The sequence below is a fragment of the Gopherus evgoodei genome, chromosome 15 (assembly GCF_007399415.2).
Source record: "Gopherus evgoodei ecotype Sinaloan lineage chromosome 15, rGopEvg1_v1.p, whole genome shotgun sequence".
Lineage (NCBI taxonomy): Eukaryota > Metazoa > Chordata > Testudines > Testudinidae > Gopherus > Gopherus evgoodei.
Genome location: NC_044336.1, coordinates 7,041,949 through 7,068,735, shown reverse-complemented (window position 1 = coordinate 7,068,735; position 26,787 = coordinate 7,041,949). Strand labels below are relative to the sequence as shown.

Below are 26,787 nucleotides of genomic sequence, written 5' to 3'. Positions count from 1 at the left end.
TGGAGCCCCCATCATTTCGTTATGTGATAATTGCCACACCTAAGATGCATCTTAGCTTGAAGGAATGAGGATACATATGTAAAAATTCTTAATGATCCGCTTCTCTCTGGGACCATCCATAATCTTTCTTCTTTCTTTTTTTTTAAATAGCCCTGACTCAGTGTATTGCTGTGTTTTCCTCTTAGCTTTTCTAATTTAACATTAATTGGAGTGAGTCACAGTAATAACTAACTTAGCTTATTAGCACTGTGTCATGGCAGGAATCGGTGGCTCATACCATAAGGCTACTGGTTGGTGGATAATTTACTTTGCATTATATTTCTATAACTGTATCTTTGGGCTGTTTATGTGCCTTAACAATGTAAACCAGGACTGCAAATATCAAACAAAATAACTAGCTGGTGGCTATCATTGACTTTCTTCTGTATCAACACTGGGTGTCATTAATGATTGGAGAAAGTGTGAAGGCTTTCTGCACTCAGTGAAACCAGGGTGTCCTCAAAGTTCTACAGTGGGAGCCCCCCCTTACCTTTTTAGAAGAAGTCTCCAAGGGTATGTCAGCACTGCAGCTGGGATTGTGCTTCCCTGTGTGGGTAGACAAATACGTGCTAGTGTGCTAAAACCAGGTGGCTGTGGCGGAACAGGCAGTAGCTAGGGCGAGCCACTCAAATATGTACCCAGATGGTTGAGTGTGATTGTACTTGAATGGCTAGCCTGAGCTGCTGCAGCCACAGTACTAATTTTAGTGCACTAGCTGGAGCAGAGCTAGCATGGATCTGTCTATTGGTCATGGGAAACACACTCCCAGCCATAGGCGCTGACTCTGTGGGTGCTCTGGAGCTCAAGCACCCATGGAGAAAAAAAAAAAAGGGGGGGTGCTTGGCACCTGAGCACCCATCAGCCACAGTGATTCCAGTCCTGGGGCTAGCCGCTGATCAGCTGTTCTGCGGGCCCCAGAGCTGGCTGCTGATCAGCTGTTCGGCTTGCGGGAGATAGAGAGGAGTGAGCGGTAGGCTCACGGGAGGGGCCTTGGGAAGAGGCAGAGTGGGGGAGGGAGCGGAGCAGGGGTGGGAAGAGGCAGAACGAGGGTCTGGGCTTGTGGGAGCGGGAGGAGCAGGGGGAGGGCCTCGGGGCATAACAGGGGAGGAGCACCAACAACGGGGGGGGGGGAGTGAGTGCCTGCGTCTGTAGTGTTAGACTTATCCTTAGAAAACATTGACACTGTATAAGATGCACCTTCTTGATCCATGGCTCACCCAGTGCTTGCACTTATTCTCTCCCTCTAAAATTTCCATGTGAATGAAAGAGGCTTCAGTCTGCTTTGTTTTATGTAAATTAGGTGTAGGCCTTATTCTCCTCACAAGCTCCCATTGTGGCCCTTGGTTGAAGAAAGTTTTCATGTCCCAGTGATTAGCCAACCTCAAATTACTGAATCTGTATAGCACAGCATCCTGACATTGTTCATTTAAATCCCTTGTTGGGACTTTAACATTCACTGATTCAGTGCTTTCATATAATCACTGTGATGGGTGCATTAGAAATTCCTTGGGAGATGGGTGTTCGGTGTCACTGCAATATGTTGTTTGCTTTTAGTAATTTGATGAACTAACTCTCTGAGCCTTTGTCATAACTCTCCTACTCAGATCTGAACCTTAGAGTTCAGAACATGAGAAGCTAGCATGAAACTTCCAAACTTAATTACCAGCTTGGATCTGATATCGCAGCCACCAGCCAGAAAAATTCCAGTGTCTGGCTCACTCTGGTCTCCCCAAAACCTTCCCTGGGGAACCCCAAGACTCAGATGCCCTGAGTCTCACCACAAAGGGAAATAACCCACTTCCCTTCCTCCTCTTTACCCCCTCCCAGATTTCCCCGCCCTGGGTACTCTAGGAGATTCCCTGCTTCAAGTCCTTGAAACACCGCACCGAGAAATCAAATATTTCTCTCCCCTCACCCAGAGGTTATGCAAATTCAGGCTTAGTAAATCTAACACAAAGATTCCCCCCCTTACTTCATTTCTTAGCCTTAACCAGTGAAAAAACTCAAACAGGTCTTAAAAAGAAAGCTTTATATAAAAAGAAAGATAAAGACATAAAAATGGTCTCTGTATCAAGGTGAAAATATACAGGGTCAATTGCTTAAAAGAAAAAAATGAATAAACAGCCTTATCCAAAAAGAATACAATTTAAAACATTCCAGCAACTACACACATGTAAATACAAAAAAAAAACACAATATAAACCTATTGTCTTACTATCCTGTACTTACAACTTGGAAACAGAAGATTAGAATGACCACAGGAATCTCCAGGCTCTCTCAGAGCCCAGAAAGAGAACAGACCAAGAACAAAGGACTCACACCCAAAACTTCCCTCCACCCAGATTTGAAAAAGTCTTGTTTCCTGATTGGTCCTCTGGTCAGGTGTTTCAGGTCACTGTTTGTTAACCCTTTTATAGGTGAAAGAGACATTAACCCTTAGCTCTCTGTTTATGACAGGCTTGTGGCAGACTCTCTAGACACTTGATTAACAGAGGAGAGACTAAAACCAAGATCCTTGGCACAGAGATGACTGGGAGAAGTTTCTTAACTGTCTGAAATCTTTCTGTTTATAGGTTGTCGATGTACGATTCCACCTGTCACATTGCACAAGAGATTGCTGAAAAAATCCAGGAACGTAATCGATGTCAAAGAAATGGTGAAAATTCAACGAAGGTACCATATCTTCAGGAAAGATCTGACGTTTGTAAACATCTCTTTTAATTTAAGTTTTGATTTAAATATAACAAACTGTAATACAATGGTAAAGTTGAGAAACACATTCAGGAAACTCCAAATTTAGGTTTCTGTGATGGATCCTCCATTTCTTGTTGTCTTCAAATCAAGACTGAATATCTTTCTGAAAGAGATGTTTTAATGAAACTCACATTATTTGACTTAATACTGGGATAACTAGGTGAAAGTCTCTTGCCTGTGTTATAACTGGACTAGACCTAACTGGACTAGACCTTCTGACTTTAAAATCTGTTAATCGAATGCAACATTTCATGCCCTGTGTGGTTTTTTTATGCTATGTTGTTAACATACGGTATGTTTACTAAGGTTTACATAAGGAAAACAGGAACAAAACTTTTGAATAAACTAACTTTTTGAATGTCCTGAAATTCTATGCTTGACTTCTCAAACTTCAGCCTTTTGGTGAATCATAGTTTTCTTGCATTTAATGCCCCTAATTTATTTTACAAGAGTAAGAACTGAGAAGTTCTTAGTGGTGCATATCCAATATTTTGAACTGCTCTAGGTTGTCAGTCAAGAGAGATCTACTACACATTAAGAAACCCCCACCCCTTCTGGTTAAGGGTACCAGAAATACTGAATAGCATACATAATAATGCACTTTCCAGCTTCCTGAATTTGAAGTATAGAGCAGATTTTCAGGTTTGGGTTGTTTTTTACTCATTTGGGGCTATAAACAGCCAAATATGACGTTTCTAGATTCAGTCATTTTTGAGCTGTGCAAGTCCAAAAATATCAGAAGAGCCAAGTTTGAAATGTTTGACATAAATGAAAAGAAGACTTCAGTGCTTAACTTGTTACTGTTTGATTCTCCACTTTTGCATTAATTCAGGAGGAAAATCTTAGGCTACTCTCTTTGGAGTTAAACTTAAAATCATAGGCCTGATCCTTCAAAGACATATGCACATTCCTAGCTTTATGTACTTTGACTTCCCCCTTGACTCTGTAAAATTGAGCATGTGCATAAATTTTTACAGAATTGGGCCTTATAGTGTATTTTGCATGGGTCAAAAATACTGAATTGGCTATTCTGGAGACTGTTTATCTCCTGTCTCCACAACAGGTCCAGAACTGTGGTGTAAACCTGCCTGCAAATGTCTTATCTGGGATTTGAGCTGCCTCTTCTCATGAGAGACTAGATTAGCCTGTATGCTTGTCCTGACTGTGGCACCTCTGCAAAGACTGTCAGCAGGGTTGTTAGTTGTCCTGGTGTATTTGTTGAGGATGCTTGTTCAGAAACTGACTTCATCAACTCATTTTTTTTTTTTTTTGTCCTTCTCATAATGATCAGAAAGCAACAACATCTGGTCACTATTTTACTGGGCCAGATTCAGACCACTGACCTAGGCTTGGTTTAAACTGAAAAGTTACATTGGCTTAGCCACGTCCATCAGACGTGTGAAAAAACTGCATCTCGACCAAGTTAGCTATGCTGACAAAACTCTCAGGCCAGGTCTGCACTCCACCCCTTCCCCCAAGGCCTCATCCCTGCCCCACCTCTTTCCACCTCCTGCTCACTCTTCCCCCACCCTCACTCACTCTCACCAGGCTGCGGCGGGCAGGAGGGGGCACGGGGTGTGGGCTCTGGGAGGGAGTTTGGGTGCGGGAGTGGGTGGGGGGGTGCAGGCTCCGGCCAGGTAGTGCTTACCTTGGATGGCTCCCGAAAGCAACTGGCACATCCCTTTGGCAGTGGCTCCTAGCCGGGGCGGAGGGGGAGCAAAGGCAGCTCCCACTGACTGCATTTCCTGTCTAATGGGAGCTGCAGAGTTGGCGCTCGGGGTAGGGGTAGTGTGCGCAGACACCCCCCCATCCTAGGAGGGCCACAGGGACGTGCCAGCCGCTTCTGGGTACCAGCGCGGAGCCAGGGCAGGTAGGGAGCCTGCCTTAGCCCTGCTGCGGCGCCGGACTTTTAGCACTTAAAATCTGCCAGTTTGGCTTCAGTAGGCTCTGGGAGATAGAGGGAGGGGGAGGAGTTGATCAGTGGGGCCTGCAGATCCCCAGGAATACTCTCAGGAGCCCCCAGGAGTCTGCAGAGCCCAATTTGAGAAAAGCTGGTATAGACTGCCACAATTTACCTAACGCCCTATGTATATAGTGCTGTGTTGACGGGAATGCGTCTCTTGACATAGCTACTGCCTCTTGGGGAGGTGGATTAACCACGCTGACAGGAGTGTCTTTGCTTAAGCACTACAGCGGTGCAGTTATATTGGTGCAGCTGCCCGGATGCAATGTTTTAAGTGTAGACCTGCCCTCACCATTGACGTAGCTACGTTGATGGAAGAAAGCTATGTTAACAGACGCAAATGTTATTCTGGGAGGTGGTGGTTCTACATGGATGGAAAAACTCCTCCTGTCAGTGTAGGCTGTGTCTGTGCTACAGAGCTGTGCTGGTATCATCTCCGTAGCATGGATGTATCCCTAGAGATGAATGGCTTTGCATCCCATCAGTAGTATCCCGAGTCATCCACTCCGCACACTGTACTGTAAGTTCTGAGCAATCTGATGTGTACTGTGGCTATTGCAACAGTTGTTTGTACACCCTGAATATGTGCTATATGAAAATTACTGTTATCTGTCCGAGCATATAGCCTGCAGTATGTCACTTCGATTAGACAATGAATTTAGATTAGCTTTAGTTTTTTAAAATGAAAAATAACAAAATTAGTTGAGTTCTGTTCTGATGTTCCCTTACTAAACATGTGGGCTTCAGACTCAGAGGAGCTAGAAGTGGGGTATGGAGCATCAGTAGTTAAAGCAAAAAGGCACGTGGTAGAAGAGCAATAGTCTAATTGTGAATTTTGTACGTGATTTGTATGGCAGTGGGCTTCCAAAGCCTTATAATCTGTCTTTGGAGTAATACAGTAGACTGTCCCTTGGAGTGTCCTGGAAATGGAATGTTAGTGCTTTATAGAAATAAGAGACTTTTACCAAAACAGCTGCTTTTTACAATGTTCTTTTATAACTTGAAAGCAGAAGAACGACCATACTGGTCAGACCAATGGTCCATCTAGCCCAATATCCTGTCTTCTGACAGTGGCCAATATGAGGCGCCCCAGAGGGAGCAAACAGAACAGGTAATCATCAAGTGATCCATCCCCTGTCGCCCATTCCTAAAGAACAGTCACATGGTCTCCTGGCTGAATGGGGGACTTGGAGCAACAACCCCCAAACAAAAATCTCTCCTGAAATAAGAACAAAAAAGAATCTTAGGCTGCAGCTACACTACATCTTAAATAATATAATTTATGTTGCTCTGGGGTGTGACTAAGCCACCGCACTGAATGATGTAAGTTACACTGACCTAAGCACTGGTGTGGACAGCGCTATGTCCACGGGAGAGCTCTCTCGTCTCTCGTTCTCTGCCGCTCGCTAGGGGTGAATTAACTAAGTTGACGGGAGAGCTCTCTCCCGTTGGCTTAGGCTCTCTCTGAATTGGTACAGCTGCGCCGCTATAAGCTCTCTAGTGTAAGCTGCTGAAGAACTATTCAGTCACTGCTGGTGCATTCCCATGGGGCCAGTGCAGCATTGCGCCTGCAATCTGTCCTGCAGTGCTTTGGCTTCCACCACTTCCCAGTCTTCACAACTTCGCTGTTCTTCACCTTCATTTCCATAAACTCTTGGCAATCTTATCCCAGTTCTACCTGAAAGTGGGTCCGGACTGTAACACGTTCCTGAGCCCAAGCAACTAACAGGATAATGTCAGAACAACCTTGCTGAGTTTTTATGCAGCTTTTTTCTAAATGAATTGTTACAATAAATATACTCCTAAGACATGTCAAAACCCCATCTCAGCTGTCACTCATGAGGGACAGACCTCATTTTAGATACTAATTTATCCCCTTAGCCTGGTGCTCTCATTGACTGAGAAACAATTCAATATTAATAATTGTAATGAAATGAATCCTATTTAGTGTTGTCTCTCTCCCCTTTGTTAGTCATTAGCCTGTTCACATTGGGCAGAGAAGTTCATTAGCTCTGTCGCATCCTTGTGCATTTAGTTTCCATAGTTTTGCACAGTTAGTCTTTTCTAGCAACAGTGCTAAATGAATTGTGCTAGAGATTTCTTCCTAGATCCATCTTAATATTGTTTTAAACAAGATTGTAGAATTTCTGTCTCTGCCCCTTAGGGAAACTACCAGAACCCAGCTAGTTACAACTATGTTGCAAGGTAGCATGGTTTTTAAATCCAGTGTGGACAGTATTGTTTTGATCACGTTTAAGCCTTGGTAGATCAAGTTACGTCCTAACTGCAAACAGAGCAGAAGAGCTACATGTACGCCTTGGATTGAATTGATAACTAGGCCCCAGTTTATTCAAGTATTTGGAATCACAATAGCCAATAACTGTCCCTTTTGTAGTCAGTCTCAGCAAAGAGATTCTCAGTTTCTTAATTTGGGAAGGTACTTAAACATGTGCCTAATTCTAAGCATGTGCTTTGTCCCATTGAAGTCAGTAAGATTATTCTCATGTTTAGGATTATTCATGTGCTTAAGCATCTTCCTGAATCCTGGCCTAAATGAAGTAGGGAGATTGATTTTGGCCTCTGCCCCTAGTGGTTGTTCTCTAGGTCAGTGGGTCTCAACCTACTGACCGTTGTGGGCTGCATATGAAGCTCTCAGTGTTCATATGGGCTGCATCCACACAATAGATCTACTGCCTGTGTGGCCCTGAGGATGTCAGATGGGCTGCAGCTGTGTGCTCATTGGGCCGTGGGTCGAGAACCACTGCTCTAGGTCCCGGCTGAGGTATATTATTTGCTAGAGACCAAGACAGGATGGAGAGGGAGGCATGAGTATAAAGTTCACAGTGCTGCCTGCCCTTGTAGCTGTTCTGAACATAGTCTGGCAGGACTCTCAAATAGAACCAAGCAATTACAAAACATAAATTAGCTATAATGATCTTTTCCCCAAATTGCAGAAGTATTTAAATTGTGCAGCCACATTCACTCTCAAAATGCAGGCAAAGCAAAAACTTACTTGTTTAGTTCATCGGTATTTATACAGGCCAAAGTTCTCTGACTTGCATCATCTCATTCACGGTGATGTCCGGCTTAAAAGAAAGAGAGAGAGAAAAAAAAAGGCAGGGGGGCTGCATCAGTGTTGTCTAATGGCTATCTTGTATTGTAAGCTTTGTAGCCTATGTATTATGAAAACATTACACAGTTGGTTAAAATTATTCTCCTGAAGAAATTTTTCCATGTTTTGTGTGTTAATGGAGTAAAAGGGATTTGCTCTCAGAACAGTTAAAGACTAGTATTGGCAGTGTTTGATTCTACTATAAACAAACTTCCAGCAATGAAATATTTGTTATGATAACAAGAACTCACATTGAGAAACACATGGCCGATCACTCATACTTGATGTGCCTAGTAAATGTTTTAATAGAGATGTCTTTGTATGGTATTTGCTTGGTAGGGAAGTTATCAACAAGATCCTGGTTTTTATGGTGTTTTTCCCCCAGTGTGACTAAAAAACCAAAAATGGTGTGTTTATAACTGAATAAAAACGGAGTATAAAAGCTAAGGTTAAAAAAGGCTATAGGGTGAGGCTTTCACAAATGCTCAAGCATTGGTTAACTCTAGTCAGGCTGAAGTCAACAATCAAACGTCCATTGCTTTCAGTGGGAGCCAAGTGAGGCCCACATGGAATCTTACCTTGTGGGGCTTTTTAGCAGGGGTTGGGGATAAATCCCTCTTGATGGATAGTGTTGAATAATTACCTTGCATTATACTGATATGTAATTCTTCCTGGTTCCTGTACTCTGGCTAGCTAGGCTGGATAAGGCTAATGCAGCGTTTCCCAGAGACGAAGGTGCAGGAAATGTATCCGTGATAATGAGAAGGCCTTTCACAACACCTGGCAGGATGGTGGGGGCTTGCAATTGTGTTTATTGTCCTGAGGGGTCACTCAGCTTTGAAAAGTGGGCGAAATGTTGCTTAAATGAATGCCTGGCTGTTTTTCAGTGGCACAATTATTATGCAAATCTCTGAACTGGCTAATCCCATGCTCACAGCAGATATGGCTGCCTCAACATCTGACCTACTCTACCATCTCCATACCTGGTAGGGGTACAAGTCTCATAGAGGCTTCAGGCTCCTGAGTTAAATTTTCAGTGAGGCACTTCTGAAAACTGCACCAATCACCTCCTTGCTGATATCAAGTACGCTACATTACAAGAATTACCAGTAATGGGGAGGTGGAGGTTGGACACTTAACTTCCTCTTTTGCCTGATAAAATGCCTCTGTCTTCCTCAAGGGCAGCAGACTGTCATTCTGGGGCTATCGAATACTGGAGAAATTGATATGGCCTAGTTTGTTGTGAAAGGGGAATTCAGAGGGAAGTGTCCATTTGAGTGTAGGCATGAGGGGAAAAGCAACCTGTCGTCCTCCGTTTACTTCATATTGCATGTATCCCAGCCTTATTTCTGCTTTCTCTTTGAGTGATTACCTATCGTACAGACATTGCCTTGCAAACAAGAGGCACCTCCAAGTGCATGCAAGCCTGTAACTTGGGCAGTTACCAACTTTGTTTCAATTATGTGCACTTTTCCTATAGTTAGCAGAATCAAAGGGAACAATATTCAGGGCAAGCAGAGGAAAACTGTAGACTTTTCTACAGAATAAAGGTAAACAAGGTGAGAGAATGCCTAGGTAGCCAAAATATTACAGTGCTGTTATTAGTTTGCCTGCAAGAGAATAATTTGTTTTACTGTGTTTACAGTAGAAAAAGATAAATCTAAGAACCTCATGCAAGCAACAAGAATACAAATTATTGCAGTCAATAGTCCGGAGAGGCCGGGAGTCAAGGATGAGCAAAGAGGGTAAACAAGTGTCTGGTTGTAAAACTAAATAGAAATTAAATTACAGGTCTGGAAGTTATAAGAGAACGAGTGGAAGGAATCTCTGAACCTCTGACAGTAACCTTCACTAAAACACAGGAGCCAGGAGATCTTTGCCTACAGAAAAAGGCAGCATCCATATTTCCCTTAAGAAGTAGAATAAAGAAGCAGGAAATTAACTGGACAACAGCAAAATATGGGCAAAATGTTCCAGCACATAGGGGAATTAATTTGTGAGGATTTGAAAGAAAGATCTCATAATTAGCATGAGTACATTTAAAAATCTTTCAAAACCAATGTTAACATCTAATTGTTTTATAAAAAGTCCCAAACAGCACCACTTATGTACAGCTAAGCTTCTGTGTTCTAAGCGCAGGCTTTTCTCAATGTCAGATGGAATCCTGCCGTGTGGTGCACAGTGGGGTTTGTGAGGTTCTGCATTGGATCATTTGAATGTGGATGTTTGTACGGCTACGCTGTAATCTGGTTAAAAAAAACCAACAACTTTTTCTCTTTTTTTCTTTCAGCTTAATGTGACAATCCGATCATTGTTGCAGAATCTAAAGGTAAAGATCGACCAGCTGAAGGACTTACTGCTTCGAGCTATATCAACACGTCAGATGTATCCATATAAACAGTATTTCGCTGTTCTTTCTGGTGTCGTAGGAGTGGGCGGAAAAACAGGCTCTTTTGAGAAGGAAGCTGCAGTTAGCCGCCTCCCTCCCCTCAACTCCATGAGGCCCCAATTACTAAAATGTTGCCTGCAATTTTGATTTCTGTTTCAGGGACCTTGCACTCATTTTTTAATGTTGTAGTGACTGTGGTGGAACATCTCCAGTGGGTGACAGACTGTAACACGGGCAGCTCTGATGTTCTTTGTTTGAGACATAATTGGCCTGTGTATTTTCTTACGCTCCTTGCAATTCAATTTAAAAAGAAGTTGCAGGTTCCTGTCCTCATGGTGCTATTCCACAGCCATGTATGAAACCAGTGTCCAAATTTGGAGCTCCTCCCACACCCTGGTATGGTGGGAAGTAAGACTGCTGTGCAGCGGGCATGGCTGTCTCCAGGGGAGCTCAACAGAATTCTGATCAAGTACAGCGCTGTTAATGTGCAGGAAATGTTTCTCTGCCCTTCTGGATGCAAGAGTTGGATAGTCCTAGAAGACATGCTAGGAATGTGTAACTTCTTCCTCATTCACCTGTGCTCTGGGTTTGTCCTGACCTAGTCTCTCCTGCACACAGCTGGAAAAGCCATGTGTAAGAGGGGCAAGTAGATAGCAGTCCAGTAGCATTCGTATGGGTCTGAAAATCTCCTGTACCAGTACAGGTGACCCAAAATAGAGACATCTAGCCAAATTCATCCCAGTGTGACTCCACTCACTTTAATGGGATACAGTAGGGATGAATTGGCTCTGTCTTTATATAGTGGGTCACTTGCTTAGTTCCATTAAACTGCTACAACCAATTATATATTCTGGCCTAAATTTTCAAAAATGAGTAGCAATTTTCAGTGCCCAGTTTGAGACATCTTCAGTGGCCTCATGTTCAGAAAGTGCTGAACACCAAAGGTATGTCTACACTACCCGCCAGGTCAGCGGGCAGTGATTGATCCAGCGGGGATCAATTTATCACGTCTAGTCTAGTCTAGACGCAATAAATCAATCCCCGTGCGCTCTGCCGTCAACTCCTGTACTCCAGCGCTGTGAGAGGCGCAGGTAGAGTCGACGGGGAAGCAGCAGGAGTTGACTCGCTGCGGTGAAGGCACCACAGTAAGTCGATCTAAGCATGTCGACTTCAGCTACGTTATTCACGTTGCTGAAGCTGCATTTAGATCGATTTCCCCTCCACCCCCTAGTGTAGACCAGGGCCAAGAATCTGAAAACCAGACCTGTTCAAGGTGCCTCAGAGTGGGCACCCAGAATCACTAGTCACTTTTGAAAATTTAGGCCCCTTTGTTTAATTAGGATTTTTATTTCTAGCTCTTGCTGGGAATAAGTGCATCCCAGCTGGTGACACTCTGCCCTACAAGGGAAGGTTTCGAGTTTTTAAATTATTATTTGTATTGTTGTGGTGCCTCGGAGTTCTAGCTGGGGACTTGGGATCCCATTGTGCTAGGTGCTGTGTGAACACAGAGCACAAAGACCGTGGCTGCCCCAAAGAGCTACTGCAATCACAGTATAAGACAGACAACGAGTGTGCTCATCTGTCGCAGGATGAGATACAAGTATCGACCCCAGAAGAAGAAAGATTTAAAATTGACAAGTACCTTTAAACTTTCTGGAACATTCTCTTAACATCGTACAAAAGTCTAGGACATTTTGGAGTCCTACCAAGCTCTTTGCTGCAATGTCAGTGAGATTCACAGGTTGATTGTGCTTTGTGTTAATACGTTTTATATTTGTTACCTTTACACGTCATTGGCTTCTCCTTGCTCTTCAGTTGAGGGGGGAGAGATATTAGTCCAGAAAACACCATCCTAGCCACCATGGATTTAGAGGCTCTTTACACAAACATCCCACACACAGATGGAATACAAGCGGTCAGGAACAGTATCCCTGATGATGCCACAGCACAACTGGCTGCTGAGCTCTGTGCCTTTATCCTCACACACAACTATTTCAAATTTGATGACAATATATATCTCCAGATCAGTGGCACCGCTATGGGCACCCGCATGGCCCCACAATATGCCAATATTTTTATGGACGACCTGGAACAATGCTTCCTCAGCTCTCGTCCACTCACGCCCCTTCTCTACCTACGCTACATTGATGACATCTTAATCATCTGGACACATGGGAAGGAGACTCTGGAAAAATTCCACCACGATTTCAACAGCTTCCACCCCACCATCAACCTCAGCCTGGACCAATCTACACCGGAGGTCCACTTCCTAGACACCATGGTGCAAATAAGTGATGGTCACATTACCACCACCCTATACTGAAAACCTACCGACCGCTATGCCTCCCTTCATGCCTCCAGCTTCCATCCCGGGCACATCACATGATCCATTGTCTACAGCCAAGCACTGAGGTACAACCGCATCTGCTTTAACCTCTCGGACAGAGACCAACACCTACAAAATCTCCACCAAGCATTCTCAAAACTACAATACCCGAATGAGGAAATAAGGAAACGGATCAACAGAGCCAGACATGTACCCAGAAGCCTCCTACTGCAAGACAAACCCAAGAAAGAAACCAACAGGACTCCACTGGCCATCACACACAGTCCCCAGCTAAAACTCCTCCAACGCATCATCAGGGATCTACAACCCATCCTGGACAATGACCCCACACTTTCACAGGCCTTGGGTGGCAGGCCAGTCCTTGCCCACATACAACCTGCTAACCTGAAACATATTCTCACCAGTAACTGCACACCGCACCATAGTAACTCTAGCACAGGAACCAATCCATGCAACAAACCTCGATGCCAACTCTGCCCACATATCTACACCAGCGACACCATCACAGGACCTAACCAGATCAGCCACACCATCACCGGTTCATTCACCTGCACGTCCACCAACGTAATATATGCCAGCAATGCCCCTCTGCTATGTATATCGGCCAAACTGGACAGTCTCTACAGAAAAGGATAAATGGACACAAATCAGGTATTAGGAATGACAATATACAAAAACCTGTAGGAGAACACTTCAACCTCCCTGGCCACACTATAGCAGACCTTAAGGTGGCCATCCTGCAGCAAAAAAACTTCAGGACCAGACTTCAAAGAGAAACTGCTGAGTTTCAGTTCATCTGCAAATTTGACATCATCAGCTCAGGATTAAACAAAGACTTTGAATGGCTTGCCAACTACAGAACCAATTTCTCCTCCCTTGGTTTTCACACCTCAACTGCTAGAACAGGGCCTCATCCTCCCTGATTGAACTAACCTCATTACCTCTAGCCTGCTTGCATATATATACCTGCCCCTGGAAATTTCCACTACATGCATCTGACGAAGTGGGAATTCCCCCACGAAAGCTCATGCTCCAAAATGTCTGTTAGTCTATAAGGTGCCACAGGATTCTTTGCTGCTTTTATAGTCCCAGATTGTCCTTCTGTACATTTTTCCTTTTTGTACCTCTATGGTATCCTCTCTGAGTCTCTATCATGTCTCCTCTCTAACCCACATGTGCCTGTGGAGGTATATCCAGTGGCCATTTGAAGGCCTCTTACTTGCAAGCGGCTTTATGGTAACGTTGAAAGTAAGCCTTTCATATGTTGAACCCTTGTATCCACGTTTGGATCAGGGGCGGAGGGTTGGAAATGGTTGTTTAGTTGCAACAAGCCAGTAGCTTTCGTTGTAATGATGAACTTTGAGTATGTTGCACTGCAGGGTACAGTTATACTTTCATTTGAGAATATTACCTTGGAACAGATAAATGGCAGTGCTATGTAAGAAAGCAAACATAAGTCATTGTGGCTATGCACCTGCTCAGATTACAACTCAAGGAAGAGAGGTAATCACTTTAATATGGGCATCACTGAGTTTATTAAAAATAATAAAAATCGAACAAGGCAGCACTCCAAGAACTCTAGTCATTCAGTGGCTGAGTGAATTGGGTCATTTTCTTCAAAAGCAACAAGCCCTACTTCAGTTGCTACTGGGGAGTGCTAGTGAGATAACGGTGCAAATGGAAATAAATCCTTTAAATGACCTCTTGGTAACTTGTTGACCACTTAGTGAGCTGGGCGAGGGCTTCTCACCTGGTCTGTATCATCACCCAGCAAAATAGTTAACATACGAAGAGCCATGCTGAATCCAACAGAGCTATCCAGTGTGCTGGTGGTGATTTTGTAGTAGCACTTAAAATGTGCTGTATACTAGACAGACATAAAGGAAGACTCCGTCCTTGTCCTGTCAAGCTTCCAGTCTACGTGTCTTACCATCGTATGCTAACCAAATTGTAGAAAAAATCCTTTGCTTAGTGATTGTTAAAGACAACTAATAAGCATGATGCCTGAGAATGATGATACGGGTGTTTTTGGAGTTCATTGCTCTTAATTATTACATTAATTCAATGCAAAAAAAAAAATTCTTCCCAAATCTCCTCATCAGTTTGTTTTCTGGATCACATTCTCAAGACAGACCAGGATTTCTTCTTTCTTTACGGTGTTGTAAATCACAGAAAGAGGTTCTGCTAGACACCTTTCAGTGAAGGGTGGAGGTGTCCCCATGTTGGGTATTAGAGTTCAAGGTGTGAAGAAAATGCTCTAATAATTTATGCCCTTTGTCTTAAGAGCTATGCAGCCTGAATCCCTACTGAATGAATAATGTTATAAATCTTTGTCAAGGGCTTTTAGGGTTATGTCTACTTTACCCTATTGCTCTCTGAAAGTTCTCATTTCCTGACTGGCTTTGATATTGCAGAAATAGGTGACTTCTGAGAGTGACGCTTTTAATACTGGAAATACAAGTTTTAAATATGCTTTTATTTCTGTGACTGGCCCTTAACCAAATGCCTCTAGAACACAATTGGAGGGAGACAGAAGGCAAAACTTAGTGGATGACCTTCTCACGCGGCAGAGACAACTTGAAGCATCCTATAAGAATGATGGCACAGAACCAGATGTGATAAGGTACGATATTGCAATTTTAAAGGAGCAATGTGATGGTATATGTTTTGAACGTGTCTCTAAAGACAGCGCTCTAAATGCTTCTCTTGATTACTTTTTTATTTTACATGTAGAAAACTTCATATCTAAAGAAATAAAACTGAGAACATGTTCCTTTTATTATCTACATGGCTGCAACTACACTGCATACATTTATTATCTTATATCAGTTTAATAGTTAACACCTTGGTGTGTGGGGAGGACAGAGGGAATAAACGGTTAATTGTCTGATGGGTTCTGTTTGTTAGGTCTTCCATCTCTAATGTTGTGATCTAGTTGAGTCTGTGCAGGTCTCTTAAATGAGCAGCATGTACTGGACTTAGCTGAATGAATAGCGATAAGATCATGTACACATTAGGTTTAACCCTCAAACTGTTACCCATATTTTTGCTAGAAGCAGAAGGTGGTGCTGTAAGGAAGCAGATTCCAGCGGTGATGTGCCAGGGGTAAATGGTCCTTAGGATGGTTTAGATGTGATTACAGATCTATGCAGTAGTTCTTACTGTGGCATACTTGACTAGAGAAGCCCTGTGAATGGAGTGAATAGTTTACCCTGTAGATCCTTATTTGAGAGAAAAGGTGTGTGAGGTGATATATTTTATTGGACCAACTTCTGTTGGTGAGAGAGACATGCTTTTGAGTTTACACAGAGCTCTTCCTTGTCATTCTAGTCATATCTTCTAGCTGACACATTAACTTCCGGATTAACTCTCCTTTATATTGAAGAACTAGGCTCCTCCTTGAATTATTGTAGCCACAACAGCCACATAATAGCTAGTCTGAAAATTTCCTTCTCTGTGCTATGCTTCCCTCTACAGCCTCCTCCTTTCTACAGAAAAAGCTACACCTGGAATCTGATTTTCTCTCTGGTCTTGAAAACCCTGTTAGCTGGTGGGGAAGAAACGTAGTACCTTTCTTGGAGCGTGGAATTCAGAGCTGCTGCATGAGAAATTGCTAGCAGCCCATAAATTGAGCAGTTGAGAGCTGCACAAGATCCATGTTCTGTCCGTCTGTTAGGGAACAGCTCATGAGTAGACTCTAAATGTACAGGTGGCTGTCATAAGAAGTCAATCCCCCCTTTTGTGCTTTTAGCACAACTATTAATCTTAAACCTTTATTTTTATTAAATTTTTCATTTTTTATTTTAAATCTTTTAACTCAACTTTTTTTTTGGGTGGGGGAGAGGCCGTGCAGGGGAGTTTAGTTGAATGCAATGGCAGGGCCGCCCAGAGGATTCAAGGGGCCTGGGGAGAGTTTTCTGGGGCCCCTGGAGCGAGTGAAGGACCCCGCTCCAGGGCCCCCGAAAAACTCTCATGGGGGTCCCTGTGGGGCCCAGGCAAATTACCCCACTTGCTCCCCCCCTCCCCGGGCGGCCCTGTGCAATAGCAAGGCATGGTTAGTATGAATGCAACATGCACACAGCTATTATTTGCTTTGAAAAAGCAGATGTCCTGCTAGGGTAGTTCCTTGTCCCTTACCCTCCCAGCAGACGTTGTCATGAATGGTGACAACTTCCCATGGCTTCAGTTTCTGTAAATACTGAAGCTGTAGGGGTTCCAACAGCCAGAGTGTCCATTGGTTACCTAATCCTATCCAGATGTCAGGTGTTATTTCAAGCGCACTGACTATAAATCGGTTAGGCTTACCAGGTGGTTTAATTTTCCAAATGTCTTGGTAAATTAATCCAATTCCACATACAGGCTCCCCATGGGCCCAGCAGGATTCAGTATGTGGGAGCTCCCCCCACCCCAACTGGCCCGTGTGCTTGGAAGGAACACTGATGACTGCACTCCCACCTAGAAAATCTCCAAGTATGTCTCCATGGCCACCGATCAGGTGGTACTCCCAAGGTGGCTGTAAGGGCAGAGTGCCAGGCCTGATGCTTAAGGTCCCTCTGAATGTCCTTTAGCTGGTCATTCATAAAATCTTGGATCTCCGAACAGGCCAGATCCCACTGCAGTGCCTTCCCAGCCCCAGCGATACTAAGCACCATATCTGTTACAAGCTTCTGGGTCATTGCACTGAAGGTGGAAATAATACGTAATTCACCAACACCAGTCTGTACCTGAGTTAGCTGTGCTCCAGTAATGAGGCCTATGGCCTTTTCTAAGTGTTCAAATTTTTTTTCTCATGTTCTTGGGTTTTAAGGATATTCTAGATTGCAGCTACACTGTTTGCACCATCCCATAGGTGTTTAGCCAAGTCTCTTTTTTTTCTAGGGAAAACACAGGCCCCTTTCCTGAGCTAGACAAATGGCATCTCCTTTAGAACAATTTTTGAAAACTGGATAAGGGCAGTCTGAATTATGTAGCATTAATTACAGTTCACCGATGTCCTAACACATTTCTCCTCTGTGAAGTATTACACATTTGTTGGCTAAACACCTTCACAAAAGGCTGAGAGGCATCAGCATCAATGGCATAAGAAGGGCTATATTGCAGTAGGGTACAGGATACATTATTAGTTACAGGAATAATTTTCAGTACAGATAAAATCTCCAGTGGCAGAACAGATTCTTTGGGTATACATTTGATTGTTCACTAGTGAGGCAACTAATTGGCCAAGATTTAGAAAAATATTACTTTCCCATCCCCACCCTAAGTTCATTAAGGAGAGGCTGAGGAATATTAAAAGTTTCAACTTTTGGTAGTTTTGGCTAGCTTCTGCAAACTATTCTTTGAGATTTCGTAGTTTAATTCACTTAGCTGTCTGACGGTGAGGCAGCAAAGGAGAAGTTACTCGCACAATCACATTGCTTGGTTGGAGGCTTTATCGTGTCCTCAGGTGGAGAGGTTGTGTTTTTTTACAGTGGGAGGTGTGGGGCCAGGTAGTTAATCCTTGGCACTTGACAATAGTATTAGTGGTTAGGAGTACCTGGTAAGGGCCCTTCCCATCAAGGTTCTCTCACAGTCTTTCTTTGATGGACCTTGACATAGACCCAGTCTCCTGGCTGGAGGTTGTGAAAAGGCTCTTGGGTAGTGCTTCTTTGACCTGTGTATAAAAAGACCTACCACATTTTGTTAGTGTCTAACAATAATTAAGCATTGTTTTATTCATTAAATGAATGTCCATCTGAGCCAGGGCCAATGGGGTGCAACCGGTAGTTGCATTGGGTGCCCTGTTAGTATTTCATGGGGGCTGAGTCCAGTCTTTTGATTGGGAGTGGCCCTCATATTTATCAGTGCTAATGGGAGGGCATCTGGCCGCTTTAAGTTAGTCTCGGCACCACGTATGCCAAATCGTGGTACAAAGTTCTTAAGCAAAATTTTACAACAGTTTTTTGGCATCTGCCTTTTTACAGGGAAAAACCTCAACCCAATTTGAAAATTCATTAACTAAAACTAACACATACTCATAATTATAACATTCAGACATTTGAATAAAATTGATCTGAATATTTACAGAAGGTCCCCAAGGTGGGGGACGCGCTGCCTGCCTAACTTTGACAGCTTTACCAACATCGTGCTGCTGGCAGATTACACACTGTTGGCAATATTGCTTAAAATATATATAATATAATATTTTACAAATACCATTGTTGATTGCAGGCAAAACTAAGGAATTACTCCTCATATTTTTCTGTATTTGTTTTATAGGCTGGTCAGGTTTTGATGGCTTCTATTTTTATCATTTAGGTGATTTGCATTAACACAGACATTCTTGGCTTGCTTTTGGATTCAAAGTTACCAGCCACCTAGAGAGACTGTCTCAGAAGGACACAATTAACTTCTAACTTAAAACTGAAAACACATCCCGGTTTGGCTCCCCTTTGGCACAGTGACGGTTGATTACACAGAGCCACCTTAAGACTTAGGCCTTGGCTACACTCACACTTTACAGCGCTGCAACTGGGGTGTGAAAAAACACCCACCTGAGCGCTGCAAGATACAGCGCTGTAAAGCGTTAGTGTAATCAGGGCAGCAGCGCTGGGAGCGCGGCTCCCAGCGCTGCATGCTACACCCGTAAGGGATGTGGTTTACATGCAGCGCTGGGAGAGCTCTCTCCCAGCACTGCCGCTCCGACTACACTCACACGGGCAGCGCTTTGAAATTCCAAATGTAGCCATACCCTAGTGTGGGGTACTGTCTACAGCTTCTATCTGCTATTTGTTTCCAAAACAGATTTAAAATCTTTCCCCGTTATTCTGGCTTTGACTGTCCTGCTGCAGCCACAGCTTTGGTCTTTATTTAAAACAATTTTAAATCTTATAAAGCATTAAGTTACCTTAAGGGTTAACTGCTAAATACCAAAATTAAACAACACTAGTTTATTTTGTCTGACAAAAGTATTTTTCGGTTTTACAACCTTAAAACAATACCAATTTATCTTAAACTTGTAAAACAAGGATTATACACACCAGGAGTGTTTTTTTAGCAAGTTTGACTAACTTGTTCATAGTTACATAATTCCACTTAAATAACCTCTTGCCTGGATTACTTACAGACATTCCCAAAGGAATGGCTGCAAAGAAACCAAGAATTTTCTTTTCATAACACCTTTTTTAACATTTATACAAAGTCTCACTGCTTTATTTCCTCCAGCAACTACAGAGTTAACTTTCACCCTGTTTCTTTCAACTTCCTCAAACTGTGGTTGCCTGCTTGTCTGGGCCTGATCCTATTTTCCTTGTTTCATTATTTCTTTTTATGGGCACAGGCATTGGCTCACTACCAATTTAGCAAGGAGGGTGGGCTTTTTGACTAACCTCCCTTTTATTTATTTATACACACCTATTTACATACACACACATTTATTTTTTACATGTAGGTGCATTTTATTTAACAATAACCTTAATTCTTTACGTCGGACTTAATACAATCTTTCCTTGAGGTGATGACAACCCCTCAGCACCAGTGCATTGTAAGAAAGGATAAAAGCAGGGCTAGAGACAATGGGAAAGGTAGGAAGAACAGCAGCATTAACAGCACTGTAAAATGGGGGAGTTACACTCATTGACCGTAGGAATAATGATGCCTTACTGAATTAAGGTGATTACTGGTTAAATTCCTTTTTTGGCTTGTTTTGCTGGAGGGTACTGCTGCACCTTCGAAAGGGGGGTCTTGCTGGGGTTCAGGCAAACTTTACCCGGTTGGGCGGACTCCATATACCCAACCCGGTTGGCATGATCAGCCCACAAGGCTGTAAGATTGCCAGGACCTTATTGGGACTGGGACCAGGCATGCCCAAATACACGCCGTCTGGGGTACAACAGATGGTACAATTTAATTTACACAGCAAGTCTCTTCCCAAAAGGTTAACCGGCGAATAAGGACTGAGGAGGAAAACATGATAGTTAGACAGAGGACTAACAGAAACAGTCAGAGGTGAAGAGATGGGGTGGGGCACAAGAACGTTGCCCACCCCTACTGCAGTTTAAATATAAGTTTATAGGATCTTAAGATGGAGCTGAGGGGGTACCCCGAAGAGGCCTTAAAGTACAGAGAGAGATCTGCTGGCCAGAAGAGGCTTAGAAAACCCATTTTCTCTTTTGTCTCCTTTAATTGTGTATTAAGTTTGTCCTGAGCGTTCTTGATACTCCTCCGTTGAGATTCACGGCACTGTTTTTTCTGTTTCTCCATACTAATCAAAATGTGTATCAAACATTGGCCGAAGTGCGCCTCTGAGGTGCACAATCTTGTCAAGGTCAAAACTTTCCCTCTAAGGGAAACCATAATTTTAAATCATCCCTATCCCTGGTATACCAATTCCATTTTTCCAGAAACTTGCAAGTGAGAGGACTATAATTCCTATACATATAGAAAGCAGGTGTGCCTTTTGGTGGGATGGCGATTCCTTTCAACTTACCGCCCCCCATTTGACCAGACCAGACCAGATCACTTTCACTCGGGCCTTTCACTCAGGGAAGGTCTTATACAGGGTGTCCATGACGGTCTACAACCCCTTCCAGCAAAGAGCATTGGCCGATGCCACTTACTCTGTTGCTTCCGGTAGGGTGTTTGTACCCGTCAGTGGCTCATCAGACCACCTTTTAAGGGTGGAGGAGGGGAACGAGAGGGAAAAAGGGTGAGGAAACCAGACCGTTCACAGATGGTAGGGGATGGGGTCATACAATCCTAGACCCAGACAGACCCCTCGCTGGTCACACCTTGCAGAGGGAAGCTGGCTTGGTCAGCAAAAAGAACAGGAGTACTTGTGGCACCTTAGAGACTAACCAATTTATTTCAGCATGAGCTTTCATGAGCTACAACTCACTTCTTCTCTAACGTGCCACAAGTACTCTTGTTCTTTTTGCAGATACAGACTAACACGGCTGCTACTCTGAAACCTGTCTTGGTCAGGGCTCTCATCATAGCCCACTAGTTAGAGCTACAGGCCTTGCTTTAGACACACCTCTGGTCACGAGCCAGGTGGCTTCGCAGAGAGCTTTGGGTGTCTTCCTGTGACCCTTTCTCTCACTCAAACATTCACACTGGCACACAAAACACAGGTCCATCCATAGACCTACCCAGCCACTCCCAGTGGCTCTTCCTGGGGAAACCAGAACAGAAGCAGAAGGGCATCAGGTGTGTCTGGCAACAAAAAGTCAGAATAGAGCGTGCAGCTTACCTGAACCCAGAGCCTATGGGCAGTCCTCCACCAGAAACCCACAAGAGAGATTTCAAAAGGTCTCTTACCTTTCAGATGGGCCCTGGATCTGGTGGGGAACGACTCGTGGTCCTCCAGTCCTGGGGGTTGGCTGTCTATCCGAGTCACGGCACCAATATAGTGGTAGAAAAATTAACCACGTGTTGTGTTTGGATCAGAACAGCCTGAGGCCCACTTTATTACAAGCATGAAGGGAGACACCGCCAGCCTAGCTGGTCTCTCTAACAAGGGAACACAGAAGCTTATATAGCTTAAAACCACATTTAGTCAAACACACTTTTCATTTGTAATATCATTTCAAACAGAAAAAGACAGCTCCTTATTAGGAATGCAAAAGCAACAAGCTTTCCTGTTTATTATCAGGTTGTACTTTTGTGTTTAAGGCTTCTAGCGATTACAGTTACATTTTGCAAGACTGGCGTTTTTCATTCTCTCTCTTCTTATTTTATTTAAAGTTATCTTGGTCAAAGTTTGGGCCTACTCAATTTTCCCTTAAAATAGGCAGCGTTATGATGATTCACCAGGTGATGAACTTTGATCTCCATCAGAACTGGCCAAGTATTAGAGCATAGAATTAGGGGACATTGCACTATTGGCGATTCTGACTCTCAGATGAGATGTAAAATCCATATTCTGACTCCTTTTAGGTCACTAAGTTGCAGTGTTTTGGCCTAATTCCAGTATGGTAATTGCATTCATTCTTCCTAAGTTTCCCTGAAGTTTCAGTTGGATCTTCTGTCCCCACAATAGTTTAGAAGAGAAGTAGAGCTGCATGCTGTTAAATAGTTGCAGAGGTTGCATTCTAATTGTTTTTAAAAAATGCCCATCACAACTGTTTGGGCACGTGTACCTACATAATCAATAAAAAGCTAAACAAATGTTAACTGAAAATAAACCTTCTGCACGAGAATATCAATATACTTGTGAGATGAAGATGTGATTCCCCCACCATCCATTGAACTCACTGTATCTGCACGTTGTGTCTGTAGAGACAGACTTGCCAATTTGCAGGTTTGGTTTTGTACATGCATGTCAAGCCTGACCTAATAGCTTCCTACTCCTTGTGCTGACTCTTGAGGTTTGCATGCTAGTTTCATGGCATGACAGTACTTCCTCATTTTGAAACCCTGTGTTCTTTGTGGGAATTACCCTCAAGGTGTGACCCCTTTTAGGGAAGAGCTGTAGTAGCTTGTCTTCGTTCAGCATGTGCGTAGAGCCTTTGCAGGACTATTTTTTAATCCTTCTGCCATCCCACTCTGCAATTCCCACTCCCACACCCTATGGTATTGTTAATTTTTATCCCACTCCTACTGTTCTGGCGGTGGACCCTGTGGGATCCCAGTCCCACTGCAGGGCTCTCTGCGTGTGTGTGTGTGTGTGTGCACTCAAAGGCAGGGTCATTTTCTGTAGGGATGTAAACACAGATGTCAGCTTAAAAATCACACTTCTGAATAAATGTATTGTCACCTGCTGCTGTTAAAAATAAGCTGTGCTCACTAAAGCTGGAAGATTAGAGACCATCTTCTTCTTGGGCTTGTTTACTCTGTGCATTTGAGAGCCTTTTTTGTTGATAGTTTCACTGATGGCCAGTTTCTGGTGCTATCTCAGCAGAAGCATTAGGAGCTCATAGCCTCATGCACTGCTCCAAAGGGACACCTTTTGCCCCAACCCCTGGAAGAAGCGTATCAGTCGTAACTCGGCAACAGAGCTGCTGCTGTTCCTGAGCTGGGGGCCAGGAGGATGTATCTATCCTCTTTCTACAGGTGCCAGCGCGTAGCTAGGGATCACCAGGAGTCTGGTGGGTGAGTGGGCATGTCTGGGGAGCCCCCTTTACTCCCTAGACCAGGGGATTACAACCTGCCCCCATTTGCAGACACCTAAACATTTTCAAATAGAGGTGCAGACTCCTTTGGAAATTTAACCTGTAGTCCATGGACCCCTGCCATGGACGTCTTAGACTGAAAACTGACTGAACAGAATTCAACTAGAAATGTTGCTCATGGTCAGCACGGCATTTGACACAATGTGAAAAAGGGCACTAACCTGTGGGCTTCTCTGGTAATGACAGCACTTCTGGGTTTTGACCTGTAGGTGGGGCATTCACATACTTTTGATCAGAAAAACAATGCCTCTCTGGAATCTGAAACTTTAGTTTCATAGTCACCTTTTGCACTTCTCTTGGACATAGTCTGCTGACCCCAGGTTGTAAACCACTGCCTTAGACTTGTATGGGCAGGATAGCAATGGATGCCTGGTGGTGAGGGGGCGCTACTAGATGAATGCATTACTAGACGAACCAGTGTATGATGTGCCTTTCATTGCACCAGAATTTAGGATTATAGACCTGAGCTGGGCCTGAATGAATTATGGTTTTCAGTTGTTTGGATGTTAGGCCCAAAGCATGTAGCCAAAAAGAATGACGATGTAAGAAAGAAGGATTGTTTATGTTAAACATGTAGTGACCTGTGAGATACCAGTGTTATCTTATTTAAGAATTGGGTTGAAGTAATAGAAATAAAGAAAATATAGTTAATTAGGTACAAGGTGCAGTAAATAATGACCGTAGATACTGTGATGGTTCTCAGGGCACCTAGGACTGTGAGATACCTTGGTACCTCCAGCAGGAGGGAGTCTGTTGTCTTGTGGCTGGGGGTCAGCTCCCTGATACCCCCCCAAGCAGCCATTTCTGGGCTATGCCCGTCCTAAGTCCACTTCTCAGGTTAACAATAGGGGCACCCCAAATCCCTTAGAATTGTTCCCCTGGGATATCCCCTGACACAGGTGACGCTCGGCAATTACAGATCCCCTACACCAAAAGGTGCAGTATGTCCCAGCTTATCAGTTTTATCTCAAACCACCGCTCTTGGAACCCACACAGTGCTTGAGAGCTTATAATAAAATAAAAGTGAGTGTATTTAGGGAAGAACAAAGATTTAACTAGAAATGAGAGAAAGTGATGGAAGCAACCGTTTGTAATGCAAAATAAAATGATAAAATGTAAACTTAGCTGTACACTTGCCAATAGTTACCTTTTCTATCTAATAATGTAGCTTTCTCCCAAAGTTCAGTCCTCTGCGGAGCTGGCTGGTTTCACAAGAACAGGGATCCAAAAGTCACTGAAAGCCTCCTGATTCTTAAGGGGTTTCCTCAGTGAAGGGATCCAGAGTGCCCTTCCCTATGCTGTTATACTGAAAAAGTCTTTTGTTATATTCATAGCCCGAGCAATCTCCTGCCTGCTGTAACCATCCTTTCCACCTCCACATGATTTTGATCATTTGCAGTTGTCAATGGAAAACCACTGAAGACTGTTCTGGGATGTGGCAAGGGTAGACTATTCATAGATTCCAAGGCCAGAAGGGACCATTGTGATCATCTAGTCTAACCTCTTGCATAGCACAGGCCAGAGAACTGCCTGCAAATAATTCCTAGAGCTGAACTTTTAGAAAAACATTCAGTCATTTCAAAATTCTGTGATGGAGACTCCACCCACATCCCTGGGTCAACTGTTCCAGTGGTTAATTACTGTCTCTGTTAAAAATGTACACCTTATTTCCAGTCTGAATTTGTCTAGCTTCAATTTCCAGACATTTCATAGTGTTAGACCTTTCTCTACTAGTTTGAAGAGCCCACTATCAAGTATTTGTTCCCCGTACAGATCCTTTAGACTCAAGAGCTCAATCTATTTAGCTTAACAAAGAGAAGGTTAAGAGGTGACTTGATTACAGTCTATTACTGTAAGGACTATTTTTTATTACTTGAATCATTCTTGTGGCTCTTCTCTGAACCCTCTCCAATTTATCAACATCCCTTTTGAATTGTGGACACTAGAACTGGACACAGGATTCCAGCAGTGCCAAATACAGAGATAAAATAACACCTCAAATAGGAGCAGAGAGTCCCATGTTTATGCATCCTAGGATTGCATTAGCTCCCAATGTGATGCTGTGGTGAAGAGGGCTCATATTTGGCTGATTATATAAGCTTGCATTACCTGGCCAGCTGAGTAGGGAGAGGTGACATCTCTCTCTTGCTTGAATGGGTTATCACTGAAACATGGTATGCCTGGTGTCTATTCTTTATTCCAAGTCCATAAAGATTACTTTATATGTATATACATTATTCCTTAAATAGTGTCTGTACATACATCTCACAAAGATTGAATCTTGTCAAGATATCAGCTTTCTATGGATACCTTATGTGTTACTCTGTGGATAAATATGCCATAAGAGATGTTTGGTGGTATGAGTTTCAGGTCTATGGTGAGAATTGTTTGCAAAGAACGGAGCCATGGAGCCTCTGTGTCAGTTATATAAGCTTGTTTTAAAAGAAATATGGCAAAATAAAATAAGAGGAAGACCTTGATGAAAGGGGTTCAGCTAATAATCCTGACTGGGCCAGAATCTGGACTTCTGCCCTTAACTGACTCATCTGGCTTTAGATAATGTCCAATAACCAGCAATGACATCACTTGTTTATTATAGTGTATAAAAAGACAAGCTTTTAGGGGTTTGTTTGTCAGAGTTTTTCCTTACTCACCCCTTCCACATCATGACGGGAATCTTCCAAGATCAGATTGTAAGTATTTGGCCAATGCTTATAACTATATTGTTGCTAGTATATAAAGTATATGTTTATATGCTTGTATTTTGGATGTAAACAACCACCAAGTGACCTTTGGACTAATAAAGAAATACTTGTATGGAAAATGAGTTGTGGTAAACCTTAGTAAAATTATTTCCAAAACAGAGGCTCATTGCATCCTACAGTGCTGCAGCCTGCTAAGTTCAATAAACTATTCCTGTTCTCTTGTTCACTAACATGGTGTTTGAAACAGTTAAAATTAAGTATTGTCAATACTGCATCAATTGCAGATAGTAAAACTGTGGACTTGTGTCTAATCCATTAATTGTGTTATGGA

The 26,787-nt window shown here is 43.2% G+C and overlaps 1 protein-coding gene across 8 annotated transcripts in view; it reads left to right on the top strand.

Annotated features, from left to right (window-relative positions):
* The window catches only part of STX8 (syntaxin 8), a 176,054-nt gene that overhangs the window by 4,389 nt on the left and 144,878 nt on the right, over positions 1-26,787 (top strand). For all 8 annotated transcript variants that reach the window (XR_003996692.1, XR_003996693.1, XM_030535066.1 and 5 more), the window contains exons 2-4: positions 2,613-2,712; positions 10,159-10,253; positions 15,117-15,227. Coding sequence is in view for 6 of the 8 variants with exons in the window: in XM_030535066.1 (XP_030390926.1) it covers positions 2,613-2,712; positions 10,159-10,253; positions 15,117-15,227 (306 nt within the window). In the remaining 2 variants the exon portion in view is untranslated. The remainder of the gene's footprint in view (positions 1-2,612; positions 2,713-10,158; positions 10,254-15,116; positions 15,228-26,787) is intronic.